The 18672-nt window shown below is 40.4% G+C and overlaps 1 protein-coding gene across 1 annotated transcript in view; it reads left to right on the top strand.

Moving 5' to 3' along the window:
- The first annotated feature begins 5939 nt into the window (after positions 1-5939).
- Positions 5940-18672, top strand: part of LOC126398725 (plakophilin-3-like) — a 44943-nt gene continuing 32210 nt past the window's right edge. Inside the window, exon 1 of the mRNA XM_050058322.1 lies at positions 5940-6402. Coding sequence (XP_049914279.1) covers positions 6198-6402 — 205 coding nt within the window. The 5' untranslated portion in view covers positions 5940-6197. The remainder of the gene's footprint in view (positions 6403-18672) is intronic.

Below are 18672 nucleotides of genomic sequence, written 5' to 3'. Positions count from 1 at the left end.
CATCTTCTGATGGCTACTTCCAGCAGGATAACGCACCATGTCACAAAGCTCACATAATCTCAAACTGGTTTCTTGAACATGACAATGAGTTCACTGTACTCCAATGGCCTCCACAGTCACCAGATCTCAGTCCAATACAGCACCTTTGGGACGTGGTGGAACGGGAGATTCACATCATGGATGTGCAGGTGACAAATCTGCAGCAACTGTGTGATGTCATCATGTCAATATGGACCAAAATCTCTGAGGAATGTTTCCAGCACCTTGTTGAAACTATGCCACCAAGAATTAAGGCAGTTCTGAAGGCAAAAGGGGTCCAACCCTGTACTAGCAAGGTGTACCTAATAAAGTGGCAGTCTTTATTGAGAACCAGTATTGTACGGAAATCAAATTCACAAAGTAATTAAAACAAAAATAACAAAAAAATAAAGACTATATTTAAAAAAAAAAAAAAAAAAACAGCAGGGAGATGTACACCATAGGAAAGACAGTCAATATGTTTACTCCAGGAAATTAGCTGCGGTGAGAATCAGACAAGGTCCAGAGATGTGAGAGTATTTACAGAGGAAATGATCGGCTGCAACAGGAAAACTCTTAATACGAAATTTGAAAAAAAACAAACAAACAAACAAACAAACAAACTGTTTACTCATAAATACTCCTTTTTAGACACACACACAAAGTAAACACTTTAAGAGCACAGCCACATATTAAAGCTGTAATTAGTGGGATAGTGATGATTAAAATGCAGCCTGACCAGCCTGTAATTAACCCAAAATGTCAAAAAAAAAAATTCAGCTGGAATGAATTTATTTCACATTTTTGAGCAGCTTTTTAAACAAGAACAGAGTAATGTGAGTGAGCACACATTCCTGTGTTTATGTTAGTAAAGCAAGAGGTCGTGACCCCTCTGTGAGTGAGCATGTGTGTGTTGTTACTAAGAATGTCACCGAGACACACTCCTCATTACATCCACACCCAAACGGAGTCAGTGGTTTCTCTGTAGGTCTGTGTGAAAGCCTCAGGGTCTCTGCAGGATTGTTCCGAGCTACGGGAATCCCTCCCTGAGCCTCTCTGCTCCTGACTTATTGCTTCTCGTCAGACTCAGACTGAGCTCCCAGACCTCCCCCAAGAATTCTCATGTTAGCTTTAGGAGATGAGGTTATTTCCACATTCCTGGGCTCTTACAAAAAACACGCCATCAACAAGAAAACTGCTTATTTCGCAATCATACTCTCGTTTATTCTCATCTGAAATGTTGGTGAAAGTTGGAGCCAGAGAGGAACCTAACTTCACTATATTATTAATATATACAAGGACATGTCTCTGCTTCTCCTGAGCTTGCATCACATCGTGCTTCACCTCAGTGACCTCTGGGCGGACTTTGAGATGACGTCAGGTTGTGGTTGTTTCTCTGAAATGTCACTTCAGCTCAGCACGTTAACCCTCTGACCCCGACTCCACCCTGTCCCTCCTGATGGATCCAGTCATCAGTTAGGTTTGGACAAGAATGAAGTTGTCAAGATCTTACATGACATAAACACATGTGACATGATTTCACAGTTTCCTCCTACTTGGTGAAAGATTTTGTTACAGTGAGCGTGACTATTAGTCATGTTTGTGTGACATCACTGAAGACTCAAAAAAGACTCTGGAGGAGTGAAATGGAACATTACTCAGCAGATTCTCGCTCACCTGGAGGTGAATTCTTTCTATTGTAGAGACTCCATGGTGAAACGTCCTCGGCTCTGTGGGTGGTAATGCTGGTCTCTCAGTCAGCCCAAATGTCTCTACAACTTTTGAAGTAATTGCCTTAAATTTGGAGAGAGTGGGATCGGTTGGGACAGCTGGGACAGTGCCTGTGCCATTCACACACCCTCTGTACTTTGGGCTCTGAGCCAATTTTGTCCATTTTTGAATACTTTAGATTTTTCCTTTATATACCACATACATTTTTTTTTACCCTACCCATGTTTGGTGTCATTTTTTTCAGCACAACTTCACCTATATGATCTGACAATTACTTTTTCACTTTAATCTACTTTGTTAACATATTGGGCCCAAAAACACACCAAAATCATCAAAGTCAAATTAAAAAAAATATGCTATTTATTACAATGAAAACCACAAACATGCTCAATGACCTGTTTTAGAAGTTTTAAAAGTGAACATAGGTTGTAAATATGAACATGTAAAGGTAAAATTGAAATACAGTAAAACTATATACAAATATTTCCCATAGAAAACATGTATATTTATAGGCATTTTTTTTTACCTTGTCAGCTGCAACTCTTCAATACAAACTATGTGCAAAATTACACTCTTTCTTCTCCCTACTTAAACACTCTGTCCATTAGCTCCCACCGCTAGTTGACTTCAGGTGTGGCGATTTTGGCCACGACCCAATCCACATCAGACCACTCTGCTATATTCACCACGTAGATTACAATCAGCTGATTCGACCACTTTTTCCATTTTGTAAAATGACAAAAAATGACGAATATATTGAAAGAAATGCAACACCTGCCCATCCCGTCCCAATTTTATGCATGGATAAATATTTATGTACTATCAAATTAAAACTATCATAACTGTATCGGTTTTACATGTGCTATCAACGCCGGCGTGATCATAGACCCGACTATTCCTCTCATTTTATTCACAGTTTTTAAATCTAAAGCATGTAAATAACTTTTTGGCTCTTTTGTTGTTTTTCATCTGCCGCACTGTTTTTAGTTATGCCACATACAAACAACATATAGTTGGAAAGATGACCTTCTGGCCTGATCAGCTGATGCTCGTGTTAGCAGTCTGAATTTTTGTTGGGAGTCAGCACAAGAGTCCAAAGTGTGTCTGCTCTCCCTGGGAGGGTTTTGTTCATAATTCATATCTTGTTACAAATTAACAAAAAGTAGACAGAAGCAAGTCAGAGGCTTTCACTGTGAGACCCTCTGTGAAGTAAGGTAAATGTTTACAACATGAACTTTATAACGGCCTACATTTGACCCCTGAGCCAACCCATTCTCACTCCCACCTCGTCACATATCAACGTTTGGTCATTGGCTTTTCATGTCAGGATATGACATGCAAGGTTCCCTGGGTGTGTTGATTGTTGATGCTCTGGGACGCTGTGTATTGTCTAATTTCAAAATACACTTATTTTCTCACAGGAAATTACAGTTTGCATACAGTCTCTTTCAAAATAAAAGCACTACGTCAGTGAAACACAGTGAGTTGACTTTTTTTTTTTCTTTCAACATCAAAAGCATGTGGTTGGGTTTAGGAAAAAAACAGGGTTTGGTTTTATAGTCTTACGGGAAGTAAACAAAGGCCTCCAGGGTGAAAGTCCGTGGTTGCTGGACCCATCCAGCCACCCTACTTCTCCCTGATGCTGCTGGGTACCGTTACGCAATAATGGCGACCAGCAGTGTATCATGCTGACGTGAAAGGATAGCATTTTTCGTCTGTATCTGATGCCAGAAGTCACTGCCCAAGCATTGGATTTTGACGACTTCAGAGTGAGACCGAGTTTTGAATGTGCAGGGTTCAACTATTTAACTTTGTTTAAACTCTCAAGTTGTTTGTTATTGACTTTCTTTTTCTTTTTTAAAGTGAAACAAACTCAACATAAATCTATAGGCTGCAAGTAGCCACTGAAATGAAGACTTGGAAGACGGCAAAATCCATATCTAGTGATGTATGAAAATATGGTAATTTTACTGTTTTCTTTTTCTCAAATAAAGTGACATTGTAAATGTAAGGTGTTGACATTTACAATTTAGATATATATATTTTATAGCCCAGCACAAGGTGTCCCAACTGACCCTATCCACTCTCCCAACTGTCCCAGCAAGGGTGAGTTTTGGGAAAATGTACTCCTTGTGCATTTTACAAAATTACACCTTTCATGTTTGGGTTTGACTCCAAAAACTTGTCAAATAAATCGTAAGCACACACCTTTTATCTGTTCAGGAATCAAATTATTCTCATTACTGTTCTAGTAACCTGTGAGTAATGTCAGGTCAGTTCATGATGATATAAAAATGTCCCCTGCTCTCCCCTACAGACAAACCTGATGCACAGATATTTGACTTTTAATCTACTTTAATTATAATGTCAAAGACTCTTAAATGAGTATTAAACTGCTATTAAGATCAAACTGAGCTGTCAATGCAGCAGAAAGACTCCACTAGTTTTGAAATTGGTGCTACATGACCAGAGAAAACCGGCTGTGGAACTTACTTTCACTCAAGAGGTGAAAAACCTACACTTACCAGAATGCATTGCACCGCACCGGATGTTATGCGTGATTGGACGTTTTTCTACCCGGAAACAAAATGGCAGCCGAGAAACGATCCGGAATTACAGTGAAACGGTAAGATAAAATATGTTTCTAAAGACATTTTAAGTGACAAATGAGCAACACAGAAACAGAAACGTGGTTCATATTTGATCAACACAGTTTAATCTTAGTTTTACAGTTTAATCTCAGTATTGTCAGCTTCTTTTTCACAATAGAGGAAACAGTATGGTAACCAACTGTTGACAAATTCTGGTGTTACAGCCACAAATAACACTAAAATATTTGAGCTTAGAGGTGAGCAGGGAGATGAGACCTCTGCCAAGATGGCGTCATGTTTACCACAGTTCATTTACTCATACTGCCCACGCTGTTAGGATATAAAGCTGGTTAAAAATCAGCAAACGGTCTCTTTCTGATGTGTTTTGGGCTGTTAATAGATATTTCTGTGCACACTGAAACACCTGCCAAATCTCATAGTCTGACGATTCAACATAAACTAATCCTAGCATTATTGCAGTGTATCCTACAGTGCATTTGTTAATATACCACTGGGAGTCACTACAGTCACACATCCTCCAGACACACACAGGGCTTAAGCAGCTCAGCTGTCAGCCTCAGGCGAACATCACAGCACCATGAACATGTCAGTGATCATGTCAGACGATAATAAGTCCCAACAATCAGTGTTATCACCTAAAGCATCTGAAGTCCATCAGTCCTGCCTGTAGGCTGTCCAACTGTGTGGTTCTGCAACTAGTCCTTGTTACTGTGTAAGTATAATGGAACATCAACATAAAGTACGACTAACTTTACACAGTTTACATGAGGTGTTTTCTTACAGGGCACACACTGACTTTCCACCCATGGCCTGTGTAGACACACATGTTACAAACCATAAATATGAGATAAGATAGGCGATAAGAGAACTTTTTTTTTTTACGCTGAGGGAAATTGTTGTGCAGCAGTTGCAAAACAAAGTCAGAGGAGGACTTCAAGGATTGAAATAACTAGCAAATAAAAACTATTAGGGATGCACAGTCATATCAGCACATCATCTGTATTGGCCGATATTGGCTTTAAAATGAACTATGAGAATTGGCCAACATGCTGTTTCTTATTTTGCATAATGAATGAATATTACCTAGGCTACATTAAAAAGTATTGTATTTCAGACTTGATGATCACTAAATTTAGGAAGATAAAAAAGTGGATATATCGATATCAGTATCAGTTATCGGCCAAATAAGTTGTTATATATCAGCATATCAGATATCGGCAAAAAATCCAATATCATGCATCCCGTTTGACTATAAAACTAACATTAAGGTTCAAAATATAAAAACTAGTGAACAGTAAGGTGCAAACAGGTGTAAACTAACATATATACAGCATATAGAATAACACAAACAGGTTAACAGTATGGATGGTGAAGTGTGGCTGCTTATAAATATATTTGAGTGCATGGTTAATACAGAATGTTCATGATTAAGTCTATGATATTTGATATTGGTAAAATATGTAATATGGTTGAATAAATAAAATAATAAATAAATGAATAAGATTAAAATCACAACGGCCAGTTGGACACAAGCATTTATACAACATTCACATGTGTATAATCTTCCTCTTTTCCTGTTGCACATTAGTTGTAGTTTTATAAAACCAACATTTGTAGGAGACGTGTTTGTCCTGTCGGTCACTAGGTGGATCCTGGTGGCCCCCCAGCCTCGCAGGTCCCGCCCACAGACAGCAGGGCTGCTGACAGATCTCCATTTCATAGCGGACACACAGACAACGGAGCCAGTCACCGGACGAACCGCACCCGCTGTAGGACCTCCTGCTCCCCGACTTTTCTCCCTCTGCCCGGCTGAAGTTTGCTCTCCCCGCTGTGAGGATGAGTGTGGCGGTGGCGGAGGGCTGTTTTCTGTCCGCCCTGCAGCCCAACTCCTCCTGCACCGCTTATGTGCTGCCCTCGGACGGTCCGTCTCCGGACCCGGTGGCCAAAGCCAGGAGGGTCCGAGAACAGGTCCGGATGCGACTGGCTGAGAAGAAGTCCTCCTCCCTGACCAGACTGGACGACTCGATGATCGGATCAACAGGTGAGACACATCACGTTGAATAAAAGTTGGCCTTGAATGAGCTCTAGCTGCTGGTACAGGTTGTTTTCCAGTCAATACACAACAGGTTGAAGAACCGACTGCTGCAACAGTAAATCAACATTATGCAATGGCATGTTCAGGGTCACCAGGACAAACTAACTGAGAGGGGATTAAAGGCAGAGGTAGAGTCTATCTCTAGTCACACTGATGGACCAGAACCAGTGCTGGAATATAACTAACTACTTTTAAAATCGAAGTAGGGTACTTATACTTGACTATTTCACTTAAATGCATCTTTTTACTCCACTACATTTGTCTGTTACTTATCAGATTACAACTTTTCCTACTCTTCCTCTCTAGTGAAAACAAAACAGGATTTGTTTCTGATAAAACCGAAGGATAAAGTGCTCATTTATTTGTGGAGTAAACTCTCCAAAGCTGAATAAAATCTTTAAAATCCCTCTTGGATCAGATGTAAAATGCATCATCATGAAGCTAAGAACTGGGCTGTTTTTCCTGACACCATGACAAGTCGACTTTTTACAGATACCAGCCATGCTACAAACGTGATGATCTTATAGAATATGATGCACTGCTGTAGATTAAACCACCCAACAGCATATACAGGAGTTAAAATGAGCACAACCTTAAACATCTACTGCGGTAAAATGCAACATACACAATTTTCCAGCAGTAACATTAATCCAAAAACATCAGGAAAACACTGTCAGGAAGTTTTGCTGATACGGGGCGGCACGGTGGTGTGGTGGTTACCATTGTTGCTTCACAGCAAGAGGTTTCCTGGTTTGAACCCAGGGTGGGGGAGCCTTTCTGTATGGAGTTTGCATGTTCTCCCTGTGTCAGCGTGGGTTTTCTCCAGGTGCTCCAGCTTCCTCCCACAGTCCAAAGACATGCAGGTTAATTGGTGACTCTAAATTGTCCGTAGGTGTGAATGTGAGTGTGAATGGTTGTCTGTCTCTATGTGTCAGCCCTGTGATAGTCTGGTGACCTGTCCAGGGTGTACCCTGCCTCTACCCTAATGTCAGCTGGGATAGGCTCCAGCCCCCCTGCGGCTCCTAACACTTTATGTGGTTACAGAAAACGAATACATTTTGCTGATACATACTTGTACCTAGGTAAAGTTTCAAATGCAGGACTTTTGCCTGTAGTGGAGTGTTGTCAGTGTTGTGGTGTTACTACTTCTACTTAAGTAAAGGATCTAAATACTTCCACCACTGACCTAAATGTAGGCTGTAAATGGCTGCTATATTTTGGTGAATCAATAGACTTTGAGCTGCATTGATTAGCCTAATTGTTTTGACCTCTTGGGCCGTGGAAAACAGAAACACAACAGCAACATATATCGTCTAAATAAGTTGTTGCAGTTAGTGTTAGCAAACAGTTGTCTACATCAGAGGCTCCCAACTGGTGGGTCGTGGTCCAAAAGTGGAATGTGTGAAGTTTGTACAAAAACACACTGTATTTTGAGGCACAGCGAATTTCCGGCACAAGGTTTTATTTGAAGTGCTGTTTCCTGCTGTAGAGTGAGTGACTAACGGACAGCTATGTGACAGAGACAGCAAACTAGCTAGACGACATGGCCAAATGCACATATGACACTGATTATATTAAACTGTGTGGACCTTGAACTAATGATTAAGGAGAAATCTGGACGCCGTGGCTGGACCAGTTGGGAACCACTGGTCTATGTGATATGATTGTTAAATATTCTGTAGTTCTGGCTTTTGTTCCTATCAATTCCAATCTGAGCACACATTAGCGTACAACACTGTCTGTGGGATCATAACAGGTACACACTTATATGATAGTTTGTGTGGTGCTTTTATTCTGAAGGGACTTTGTCTGTGTGCTCAGTAATGGGCTGACAGTGTTGTACATCGTGGTGTTACTATACAGTGTTGTGGAATTTGTTATCATAATATTATTTTCATGTAGGGCTGGGCAACATATTGATATTGTATTGACGTCATGTTATGAGACTAGATAGCATCTTTTGCTGCCTTTAAAGGCTCCGTAACTGTAAAGTGTAGGGATGCATGATATGCACAGATCAGTTTTGGCCAGTATGTCTGCCATTTTTCTGTTTCTGAAAACAATCATCTGAGTGGTAACCATATCCCCACATGCTGCGGTCTTACTCCACTTTCCAAATGTAATTGTACACCGTCTGAGCACAGAGGGGGCTTCTGGGTTTTGCTGCGGAGGCTGAAGGTTTTGGGATTATGACTCAGTTAGTTGTCAGTAAATAGAACCATTAAGCAGTTGCTCACTCTTACTGTGAAAGATCTGGTGCGCCACTGAAATGTTGTCATACAGGCCGTAAAAAAGAAAGTAAGAAAAGGTGAATAAGTCAGGAATGTTTCATTATTATTGCACATAACACTCCAACTCCTACGATTTCCAAAATTAGACAACCCTGGTGATGTCATCAGGGGGTTAACTCTTCTTGGGCGTGAAACATGTTTGACTAAAAGCAGCGTTACAAACTGGAGGTGGAAGAAAATGTGAGGGAGGTGGTCATTCAGGAGGCAGGGAGGGATGAGGCTATCCAGTTGGGTTACGGGAAACAGACCATTCCTAACTGGACAGAATCAAACTAATCTCAAATTAACAGTAATTATTTTGTTCTTGGGGCACACTGAAATGAGGAGAGTTGTATACCAAATTAAATATCATGTACCAAACTGTCTGGAATGAATACACACGCCATTTTTTTATTTATTTATTTCTATGTCATGCACACAAGCATGTGCCCAACCCTCATGGGTTACAAGACCTTTCTTTTCTTGAGAAAGGTCTGGTAAGCGAGACTACTGTCAAGTAGCTGCCCGTTAGTCATTCGTCTCCAGCAGGAATCCATCCATCCATCTATCTATGGGTTGGAGGGGCAGCAGGCTGAACCGAACGAATAAAACCTAAAAACGATGTATTTTTGCCAACGTTGTGAGTTTATTTTGAAAAGAGACTGCATACATTTATTCAGCGGAAACTGCATTTCCTGTGAAAACAGGAACTTCCAAAAACAACGTTGGAGGGGTAACTAGAGTATCATAGTTTGACTTTTAGGGCCACTGACCAAGCGTTGGTATTTGAAGTGTTGGGAGTGAGTTATGTTGGTTTTCAAGGCTGCTGTAAACTGATGTGATTTTCTGAACTAACCAGACTGTTCTAGCTGTTGTATTATTTGCCTTTACCCACTTAGTCATTATATCCACATTAATGATGATTATTTATCAAAAATATCATTGTGTAAATTTCTGTTAAGCACCAATAGTCAACCCTACAATATCATCGCAATATTGATATCAAAGTATTTGGTCAAAGCTATTGTGATATTTTTTGCCCAGCCCTGGTTACAGCACTTGTATCGAAGTACAATCTCATTATGATGTTGAATTTTGAAATTCCAATTCCTCCCTATTTTTTATCTTTATAAAATCTTGCTCTGATGGTCACTTGCTCCAGTGCTACAGACTTGTGTTCAGAGCTGTGTTGGGCTAACTTTTGCTCTGACACATCACGGCAGGGACACAATAAGAGAGCTGTAGCATCCTTGTGTTGAAACAAGCACATACTTGTTATTGTGGTCCAGTTCATCCTGAGGCTAGGAGGATTAATGTCACTTTGGTGGAAAGACAGCTCAGTTTATTCAGGGATGATTACTGTGTCAGTTTGTTTACAAAGCCATCACTTTTGATTGTTTCACAGTTTTCTGACAGGAGATGATGAATGTATGAAAACATATGTAGATTAGGTCAGAACAGTTTTTTATTATTGTATATTGTACACAGGTTTGTCATTGTGCTCTATGAGAATTGATCTACGAGTGTGACTTCCTGGTGGTTTCCTGTTTTTTCCTCTCTGTGGAAACTTTTATTATGACATCACAGGTTCCAGTCAGGACGCAGTAGAGAATATTAAGCACACAGCTCATGGTCTTTATCTTGACATGTGCAGCTTTATAATAGTGGCCACTGGCCAGTCAGCCTGGGAAGTTCAGATGATCCAAATCCGTCTCATCGCCGGCTGAATTGTGACCGCTCATTAGTCTTTTCAAAAGGAAAATAGAGGAGAGGAAGGAAAATTTCCTCCTCCGTACAACTGCTACTCCTTCTCCTGTCTGATAAGACAACAGCACCTTAGTTTGACCCAACAGGGAGTCAGGATGTTGTGTGAAAGCTGCAGCTGTGAAAACTGATCTTATTTCATTAGTAAAATGACTAACTGCATATCACCAAGCCAACACAGATCACTTTTTATGAGAAGTTTCCATCACACACATACACAGTTTTAGTTGAAAAAAGTGGTGGGTCAACAAGAACTTTGGGCAGATGTAACATTACAGAATTACACAATTGTACAAAATGACGTTGCGTGTGTGAGGCTTTTCCCGCAAAGTGGCATCTCGAGCTGCTCGGCATTTAAAACACCATTTTAATTTGATCCAGACACTGACCTTAAATTGTAGAATAATGATAAATAATGGCACCAACTAAGGATGTGTCATGCTACGCACTGGAACGACGCTCTGCCACGTTTTTTTTCCCAGGTGAGGAAATAAAATAAATGCAGTTAACATAATCTGGTTGAAATGCATATACATTTTTTAAATGTTTAAAGATCTAATCATCACTTAAGCGTATGTCACATTAACATATATGGTGTGTTGATTGATTCATGTCTCAATTCATGCGCTAACATGCAAGAAAAAATTCCACCTTAAAAGTTGCTGGTATCTGCCAGGAGTAGCCTTTGAATAGCAGGGTGAATTAAGTTATTTTTACTCAGTCTACAGCTGCTGCGAGAGGCAGCAAAACATCCTTTCATTTTATAGTTATAGTTTACTAATATATGAAAAACTCTCCACGGTATTAACAGTCATATAACCTTCAAAACCAGTCACAACCCTGAAAAAGAGTGATGGTTCTCTGTTGACCAGCTCCACCTTTTAGTGTGCTAGGTACCCCAACAGAGGAGTGAACAAGAATGAAAACGATTCTATTGATACCATTGGTCCATCCACACCTTTCACAATTGAAATGGAAAAATAAACGTTCTAATGTGTACCGAACTAAACTGAACTGAACTGGACTGAACTGGACTGCTTGGTGGAAACGAGGCTTGTTTGTTGTACGTTTTTTTCCCCAGTTAAAGGGTTTTTTAGGGAGTTTTTCCGTATCCTCTGTGAGGGTCGAAGGACAGAGGGATGCTGTATGCTGTAAAGCCCTCTGAGGCAAATTGTTGTTTTTGGGAAAATCCTGCGTAGTATGTCTTTCAGTTTGTGGTGGCTCTCGTCTTCATTTAGCCCAAATATGTAAAATTCCACCATGAGATCAAAGTTGCCCGTTGTGACTTAAGTTTGGAGTTTGTTTTGTGTGACATTTGAAGTTGAATAGAAGTGAATGAGCCAAAGAGGTTTGGCAAATTGGATAAAGTTCACACATTGTGGTCTGAATTCAGCGTGGTCTGGATTGAGTCCAGCCACGATGAGAATGAAAGGAAAGGAAACAGATGGAGAGGGCGAGTGAAGCAAAATAATGCAGACAGAGACAGAAATGATTGCAGTCTCAAGAGGTGCTTGTATGGATGAGAGTGAATAAAGAGGGGTTCAAGTGTTTGATTCTGAGAGACTCCAGTCTTTAAATTGTGATGTTAAAAAACACAAGAAATTCAAGTTAGCTGACGTCTGGTTCAACGCCCTCCTGAGCTCACTGACCACCTTGTGTGTGGAACATTCCTTTCCAATCTCCTTTTCACAGCATGTTATCAGAGTCTATTTTAGACGGGTCTTTACTTCAGCCAGTGAGGTCAGGCCTGCTGTCATTCTGAGTGTCTGATATTTTCACTGCACTAAAACCACAGGGGTTAAACATCAGAGAAAAGTGTTTATACTTTGATTGGATGACATTTGATGGTTCAGAAAAGACTGTTTTCTCAGTTGCGGAACTTCTGGCCTTTCAGGTTTGTAATTGTATTGTCCTGAGATCTGAAATAAAGCATGCTGGATCTGCTGTCAGGAACTCAGAGCCTTGTCTTTTAACCTTGGTTTTTCTTTTAACCACGTCCAAGTGATAGTGAAAAACATCTCAAGAGGAATATCTGAGGTAATACAGAGTTTCTACCGAGAAAAACATCCTTATCCACAACTGTTTGATTTTAAGTTAAGTGAGATAAGAAGCAAAGGGCATAATGACACGAGCAAGGAATGTAACTGTCCTGACTACCAAGGTCAAGCTTTCAATCAAGTGTAAGCCAATTCTATACACAGTCTTGTCCCAGTTGTTTTACTTATGGTATGTATGAGCTGTGATGAGAGGAGATGGGAGTAGACATTTCTCGTGTTCACTTGACTTGGCCTGGGTACTTCTTAAAAGTCACAGAATACTGTTAGGTACAAGCTTTTTACACAACACTTGGTTGGCTGGTTGGTTCTGTCTTTCCAGAGCAAGACATTTCAACAAGTGTTGGTCAGGTTGGTTATAATGGATTTGGTGACCTCCTTACCTTTGGTCTAGTGGTATCTTGGTATCTTGGTATCTTGAAATCTCTTAGACAGATTAGGGCTGCAGCCATCGATTCTATTTGTTGAGTATTCTACCGATTATTCTGGCGATTCATTGAGTAATCGGATAAGAAATACTGCTTGTTTTTATTAATAACTTTAGCTTTATTCAAGGGCAATAGTAATATATGAAAGAGAAAATTGTTTCCTTTTTGAAAATTCGACATTTTTATTGCTTTAATTGCAAAATCATTTGTCAGCAGTGTGCACTTTAACGGCTGTAACAGATCAAATGACGCATCTGCAGCAAAAATAACCCCAAAACATTTCACACGCTTAGCTTTTTCTGACTGAACTGGCATCACTCAAACAAAAAGTGCATTTAAAGTGCCACTGGCATATTATCTGTCGGTATTACAGGTTGCTGCAATTTAATGCACATTCACTCACCCTACAGGATTAACTTTTACAATTTTTGTTGTTTTTTCAACACTCGGGTCAGAACGTTACAGCATTCATTAGACATTTTGGGAAATATGCTTATTCACTTTCTTACTGACAGTTAGATGAGAAGGTTTATACCACTCTCATGTCTGCACACTAATTATAAAGCCGCAGCCAGCAGCCAATGTGGCCACAAAAGTTCCCAGTTGCATATCTGTCTATTTTGATCATATGACCCTCTTTTAGTGCAAACCTTTGCAACCTTTTAACCTCAAGCAGTGGCACCCCCAAGGGGTGGCAAGGGGGCCAAAGTCATCCCGATATAATTGCTGGCCCCCAAAGCAGACACTCCTGTGGATTCAGTGAGCCCGGTTTTATTCATGTGTGATGATGTCAGTCTCCATAGCAGCCATTTCATTGTAGTGAGACCATTTTTTGGAAATGAACATCACTGTATAAATTCACTTATTGTGGCCTCATGAAACTTTACAGCTACAAATTAGAGACCTTGTGCATTCAGAGGATGTGTGGTCTGTATAGGTATATTAACTAAAAGGGGGTTTTTCAGCAGTTTTCAGAAGTGCTCGCCATCCAATTGCCAGACTTGCAAGTCAGTCTTTAGACGCTTTGCTTAACTAAAGACTGATGTCTTTCTCCCTGATTTTGTGTTTAGATGGGCGGATACAATTTCAGAGTTTAAAAAAATTCCCTACGTTGCAGAACCAATAGTAAATCTGCAGGGCGGTCCTTTGGTGGCTCGCTGAACTCTTGTGCTCGTAAACATAGTCCGACTGCGTTAAAAGTTTTAAACAAAGTCGCTCTAAGTCCTTCATTTCCACAATCTCGTGGACTGAGCACATGTTTGATAAAACGGAGGTAAATATCTTGGCATCCATTTTCAAGCTCTCTGTAGCTGGGTTTCCATCCAAATGTATCGCAAATTTTAAGCGAATTTTGTGAAAATGCGCAAAAGAAAATGCGAATTTATGCACGTTTCCATTCATTATTGTTTTGCAAGTATTGGGAGTCAACAGGTCAAGCAGAAGGTGGCGCTTCTCATGAAAAATAAAATGCAAAAGAACACCCATAGAAGAAGAGGGCGCCGTGAGATGACGTCATTGAGAGCGTCTCATGTCTACAACTGATGTAAACAATTACCGGCACATCCATGACTACGGCGAGATGGAGAGATTCCTTGGGAACTTCTTGGCTATTGCGAGAGCTCTCATCACACTCATATCAGCGTTGTCAGCGTAGCCTACATAATGCCGTGATGTCTGTGTTGGTACACCAGGCAGCGCACATGATGCAGCAGTATTCAACACATCCAGTCTATTCAGGTAAGCTGTGAAATACACTCACCTGACACTGGAGTAATTACCTCTCTCTAAGTTCACACAGGTGTGTGTGTGAAGTAGAAGTAGGATTCGGTAGCCTACGTCATTGTTTATTCGCTAAATGTGTTTCCATTGCCAAAAGTCGCATTTTCCTAATATCGATACGCTGACTTTTCCACCCCCTCCAAGCGTAAAAACTTTTTTGCAATATTTCGGCCCTTTTTCGAATTTCTGGCGTTTCCATTCAAGTTTCTTTTCACAATTATTGAGAATGCGAATAAAAATAGGTGGATGGAAACCCACCTTGTGTGTTTGTTTCCTTGCGGACGAGAAAAGGGGGAGTGCACATTTCTGGGATGGCGTGTCCTTTTCAAAAATGCAAGAGGCGTTGCTTTGTTGCCGGCCGTTTTCTCCGGTGTGTTAAACACACTTTAGAAAGGAGTGTCCCCAGACTATCAGAAGGCGGAGATCTCTGATTGTCTGGTGGCGAGACTATCCAATTGCTAAAAAAATAAAAAAAAATCTTACAGAAATTTCCAAATGCCACAAGTTTTTGATACCAGATCACAGCGTGGATTTTATGTGGTGCTCCTCAAGGTCTTAATCTCCTTTCCCACTGCACAAAAAAGAATGCTAACATCCGCTAACATCTGGCTTTTTAATATAATGGGAAAGGTCACAATCGGCATTCACACCCAGGTCAAATGACTCATGTCTTATCGGCTTCTGATCATTTTTAATGGAAACACAACATCCGGGTGAACGCGCTAATTATAGCCCCTTAACGAGTGAGATGCAATGACATGCCACCACAAAATACCATCTGTCTCTGCCCTAGCAGTGCTTAAACATCGATCCAAATTAGTCTGAGTTTGAAAGAGAGACTGAATAAGTAACAGATAAATAAAAAGAAATAACCACCATATAGTTTTCACAGGCCTCCATGCTGCTTTCTACTGTTTACTAACCTGTTTTCTGGCCTGTCCGTGATGTTGAACATGACACACTAAAGAAAAAACCCAACACACAGAACAGCATACACATCTGCTGCAGAGCCGTGTGCACAGCTCTGGTCTACTGGCAATAGGAAAGGAGTCCATAGTCTATTTTTAGTGGTTTAGAAAACCTGCGCACCAAATTTTGCTGGAAAATTAGTGGCTGGTATTAGTATCCTAATGTTTGACCATTTTTATCAGTTCTCGAGTGTTAAACGTTAAGCACCAAATCTGTGTAACAAATACCATCAACCCAAAATTTGCTGCAACAACTTATGAGGCATAATTAGGCATGGGAATGGCCATGATATACTACCATCATAATGTTCCAAGCTCTGTACACTCCAAATTTTAAAAGTTTGAATAGGCGCCTAACTCAAACACAATGTTTACAGATTTTGACTAGAAACACTTAACACACAGTGCTGAAGTGCTGAGCTGCACCTTAAATTAATCTTCAGGGTCCCTGCTTTCACACAATGTAGACAACTTCTATGTGGCATTTACTGTTGACCGCTAATGATCCCTAAAGATCCCCCCAAAAACAGAGAAAAACAGGTCTGTGGTAGGAGTCTAAGAGTTAAACTTGAGAGGGATTGTTCCCAGTAAATGCTTTGTTCCTTACAATCATTCAATTTAAAGCTGCATTTTAAAGGAACAGGGCAACTAGTCCTCTCCTATTGTCATGGTTTTCAAATAGCCTATATACTAAAACAGCATAATAGACTTCCTGAGGTTCAGTTATAGCTTTTGGTTTTGGTTGCCACCCAAAGATTTCCAGGGGCACCATCTGGCCACCCCTGTGAAAATGATTGTCATTATGTTGTTTGTTTCACCCCACATGTGGAGAGTAATTAATGTTGTAAGACTCTGGTTACTTTCTGTGGAGTTTAGACTAATGTTGGAGACCAAGGCGTTGGAGGACAGATTGATTTTTGGATATCATGGGACAAGGACTGGAGCTTTAGTAGAAGATGAGTTTGCAAGAAATCGTGGTGTTGTGAAAGGCTTGGCTGGGGACCATGACCCAGTAATGGCTCATTGTGAATTAGAGGTCCTGCACACATTCCATACGCAATGAATACATAAATCAATGAGAGGCTTCTTGTTTTGCAGAAGCGAAAGAGAAAACAGTCTCATCTGGGCTTAATCACAGTCATAAGACTTCGAGGGAGGGTTTGATTAAAAACATATGGAAACTTCAGATAGCAACACTCCCATATTCTGGATTTTTCATGGCATGTTAGTGTGTGCTTTCTTCACTCGCAGCAACTGTGTTCGTAAGATATTAGACTTTTAACCATTTGAATATGTCTTTTAGTCTTTTAGTTGAGATATAAAATGGATATTTGATTCACAGGCCACCAGTGAAAAGCTTACAGGGGGTAGAATGGAGACAACAGCAGACACCCTGATGGAGGAGTCTGTATATTTGTTAGGCCGTGGGATCAAGGCTAGGAGAGTCCAAACAGACACACAGGAGACACTCCCACTCTCCTGGATCATTGCCAAGATAGATAGCTGCTCCAGAAACATACACAGTAGCACTCATGTTATGCTCAATTACAGCTAGTTTGTTTGACATGTTGTCTGACCATGTCTGAAATTAGGAATGTTTATAGTTTGTCCAAACGGACACATTTGAAGGCAGGGTAAAAAAAAAAAAGGACCACCATAAGGAGGGGGGGATGCAGTATCATTTAAATATGGAGATAACAGTTTGCATTTTTGGAAATATCCCCTCAGAAGCATTCATAGTGTTGCACTCATTTGTTCACAGGCAAATGACGTGAGGGATGAGAAATAGCTGTGTCAAGAACTAAAAGCGTTGGACAATCACGGTGTGAAGTGGTTGTGAATATTGGTTTTAAAAAGTTACAGAAATCGTCACACACAGCCTCTTTTAATCCAACATCGGAGAGCTGCGAGAGGGTTTCCGAAGCTATTCCAAAGCTAGACTGTCAGTTTAAAACTCTACTGTGTAGGATTTATTGGCGTGTAGCGACAACGTTGCAGATTACAACCATCTGAACTTCTCCTGTGTGCCAAGCGTGAAGGAACGAAACAGGAAAATGCAAAAATGTCAATGGCTCTATAGAGCTAGTGCCTGGTTTGTCCATTCTGGGCTACTGTAGAAACAACATGGTGGACTCCTTGGAAGAGGATCTGCTCCATATGTAGATATAAATAGCTAATTTTAAGGTCACAGAAACACATAAATTCTTATTTTCAGGTGATTACAAATGAATGAAAACAGTTATATTGATGCTAAATCCTACATACTGGAGCTTTATGTATTCAGCTGGGATCTATTTACAAGACTTTTTATCACACCCTCCACCTCTGACAGTGAGGACAACAGAAATAGACAATATATGACTGTAGTCTGGGAGAAGACTCCCAGCTGGAGTTGAGAGGTTGGTCGACTGATTGCCCTTCCATAACGAACTTTATGACAGTCACCACAGTCGGCTGCCCAGGGGGGTCTTAAAAGTTCCAGCTGCTGGTACTGATGATTAACTGGTTAGATTAGGCAGTGATGAAGGCTGGAAGATGAACCAAATGTAACCAACATGAGGAAGAGAGCAGTGTATGAGACGAACAAAGTGGACAGTTTCACAGGTTCTGGAAATATTCTTCCCCTATTTAAAGTGACATGAATATTTGAGTGAACAATTAAAGACATTTAACCTCAAAGTTCCTCAACATAGATATTTTTTTCATCAAATTACTCACTTTGCTATTCTTAGAATATCTCTGTAAGGCTACATTGTGAAAACTCTAATTAAATGGCTGCCTCTTCGTCTCCGTTGTATCTCTCCGACGAGGACTAAGGTGCCATCGTATCCCTTTCAGAGCCTTTGTAATCCAACATGGAACAGCAGTGTCTCTTTGAAGACCTTGCAAAACTTTATTTATCTTTATATTTTATGGATTTTGTACAAAACTTGGGAACAAACTCAAGGCTGTC

The sequence above is a fragment of the Epinephelus moara genome, chromosome 1, assembly GCF_006386435.1.
Source record: "Epinephelus moara isolate mb chromosome 1, YSFRI_EMoa_1.0, whole genome shotgun sequence".
Lineage (NCBI taxonomy): Eukaryota > Metazoa > Chordata > Actinopteri > Perciformes > Serranidae > Epinephelus > Epinephelus moara.
This window is presented reverse-complemented; position numbering and strand designations above follow the sequence as displayed.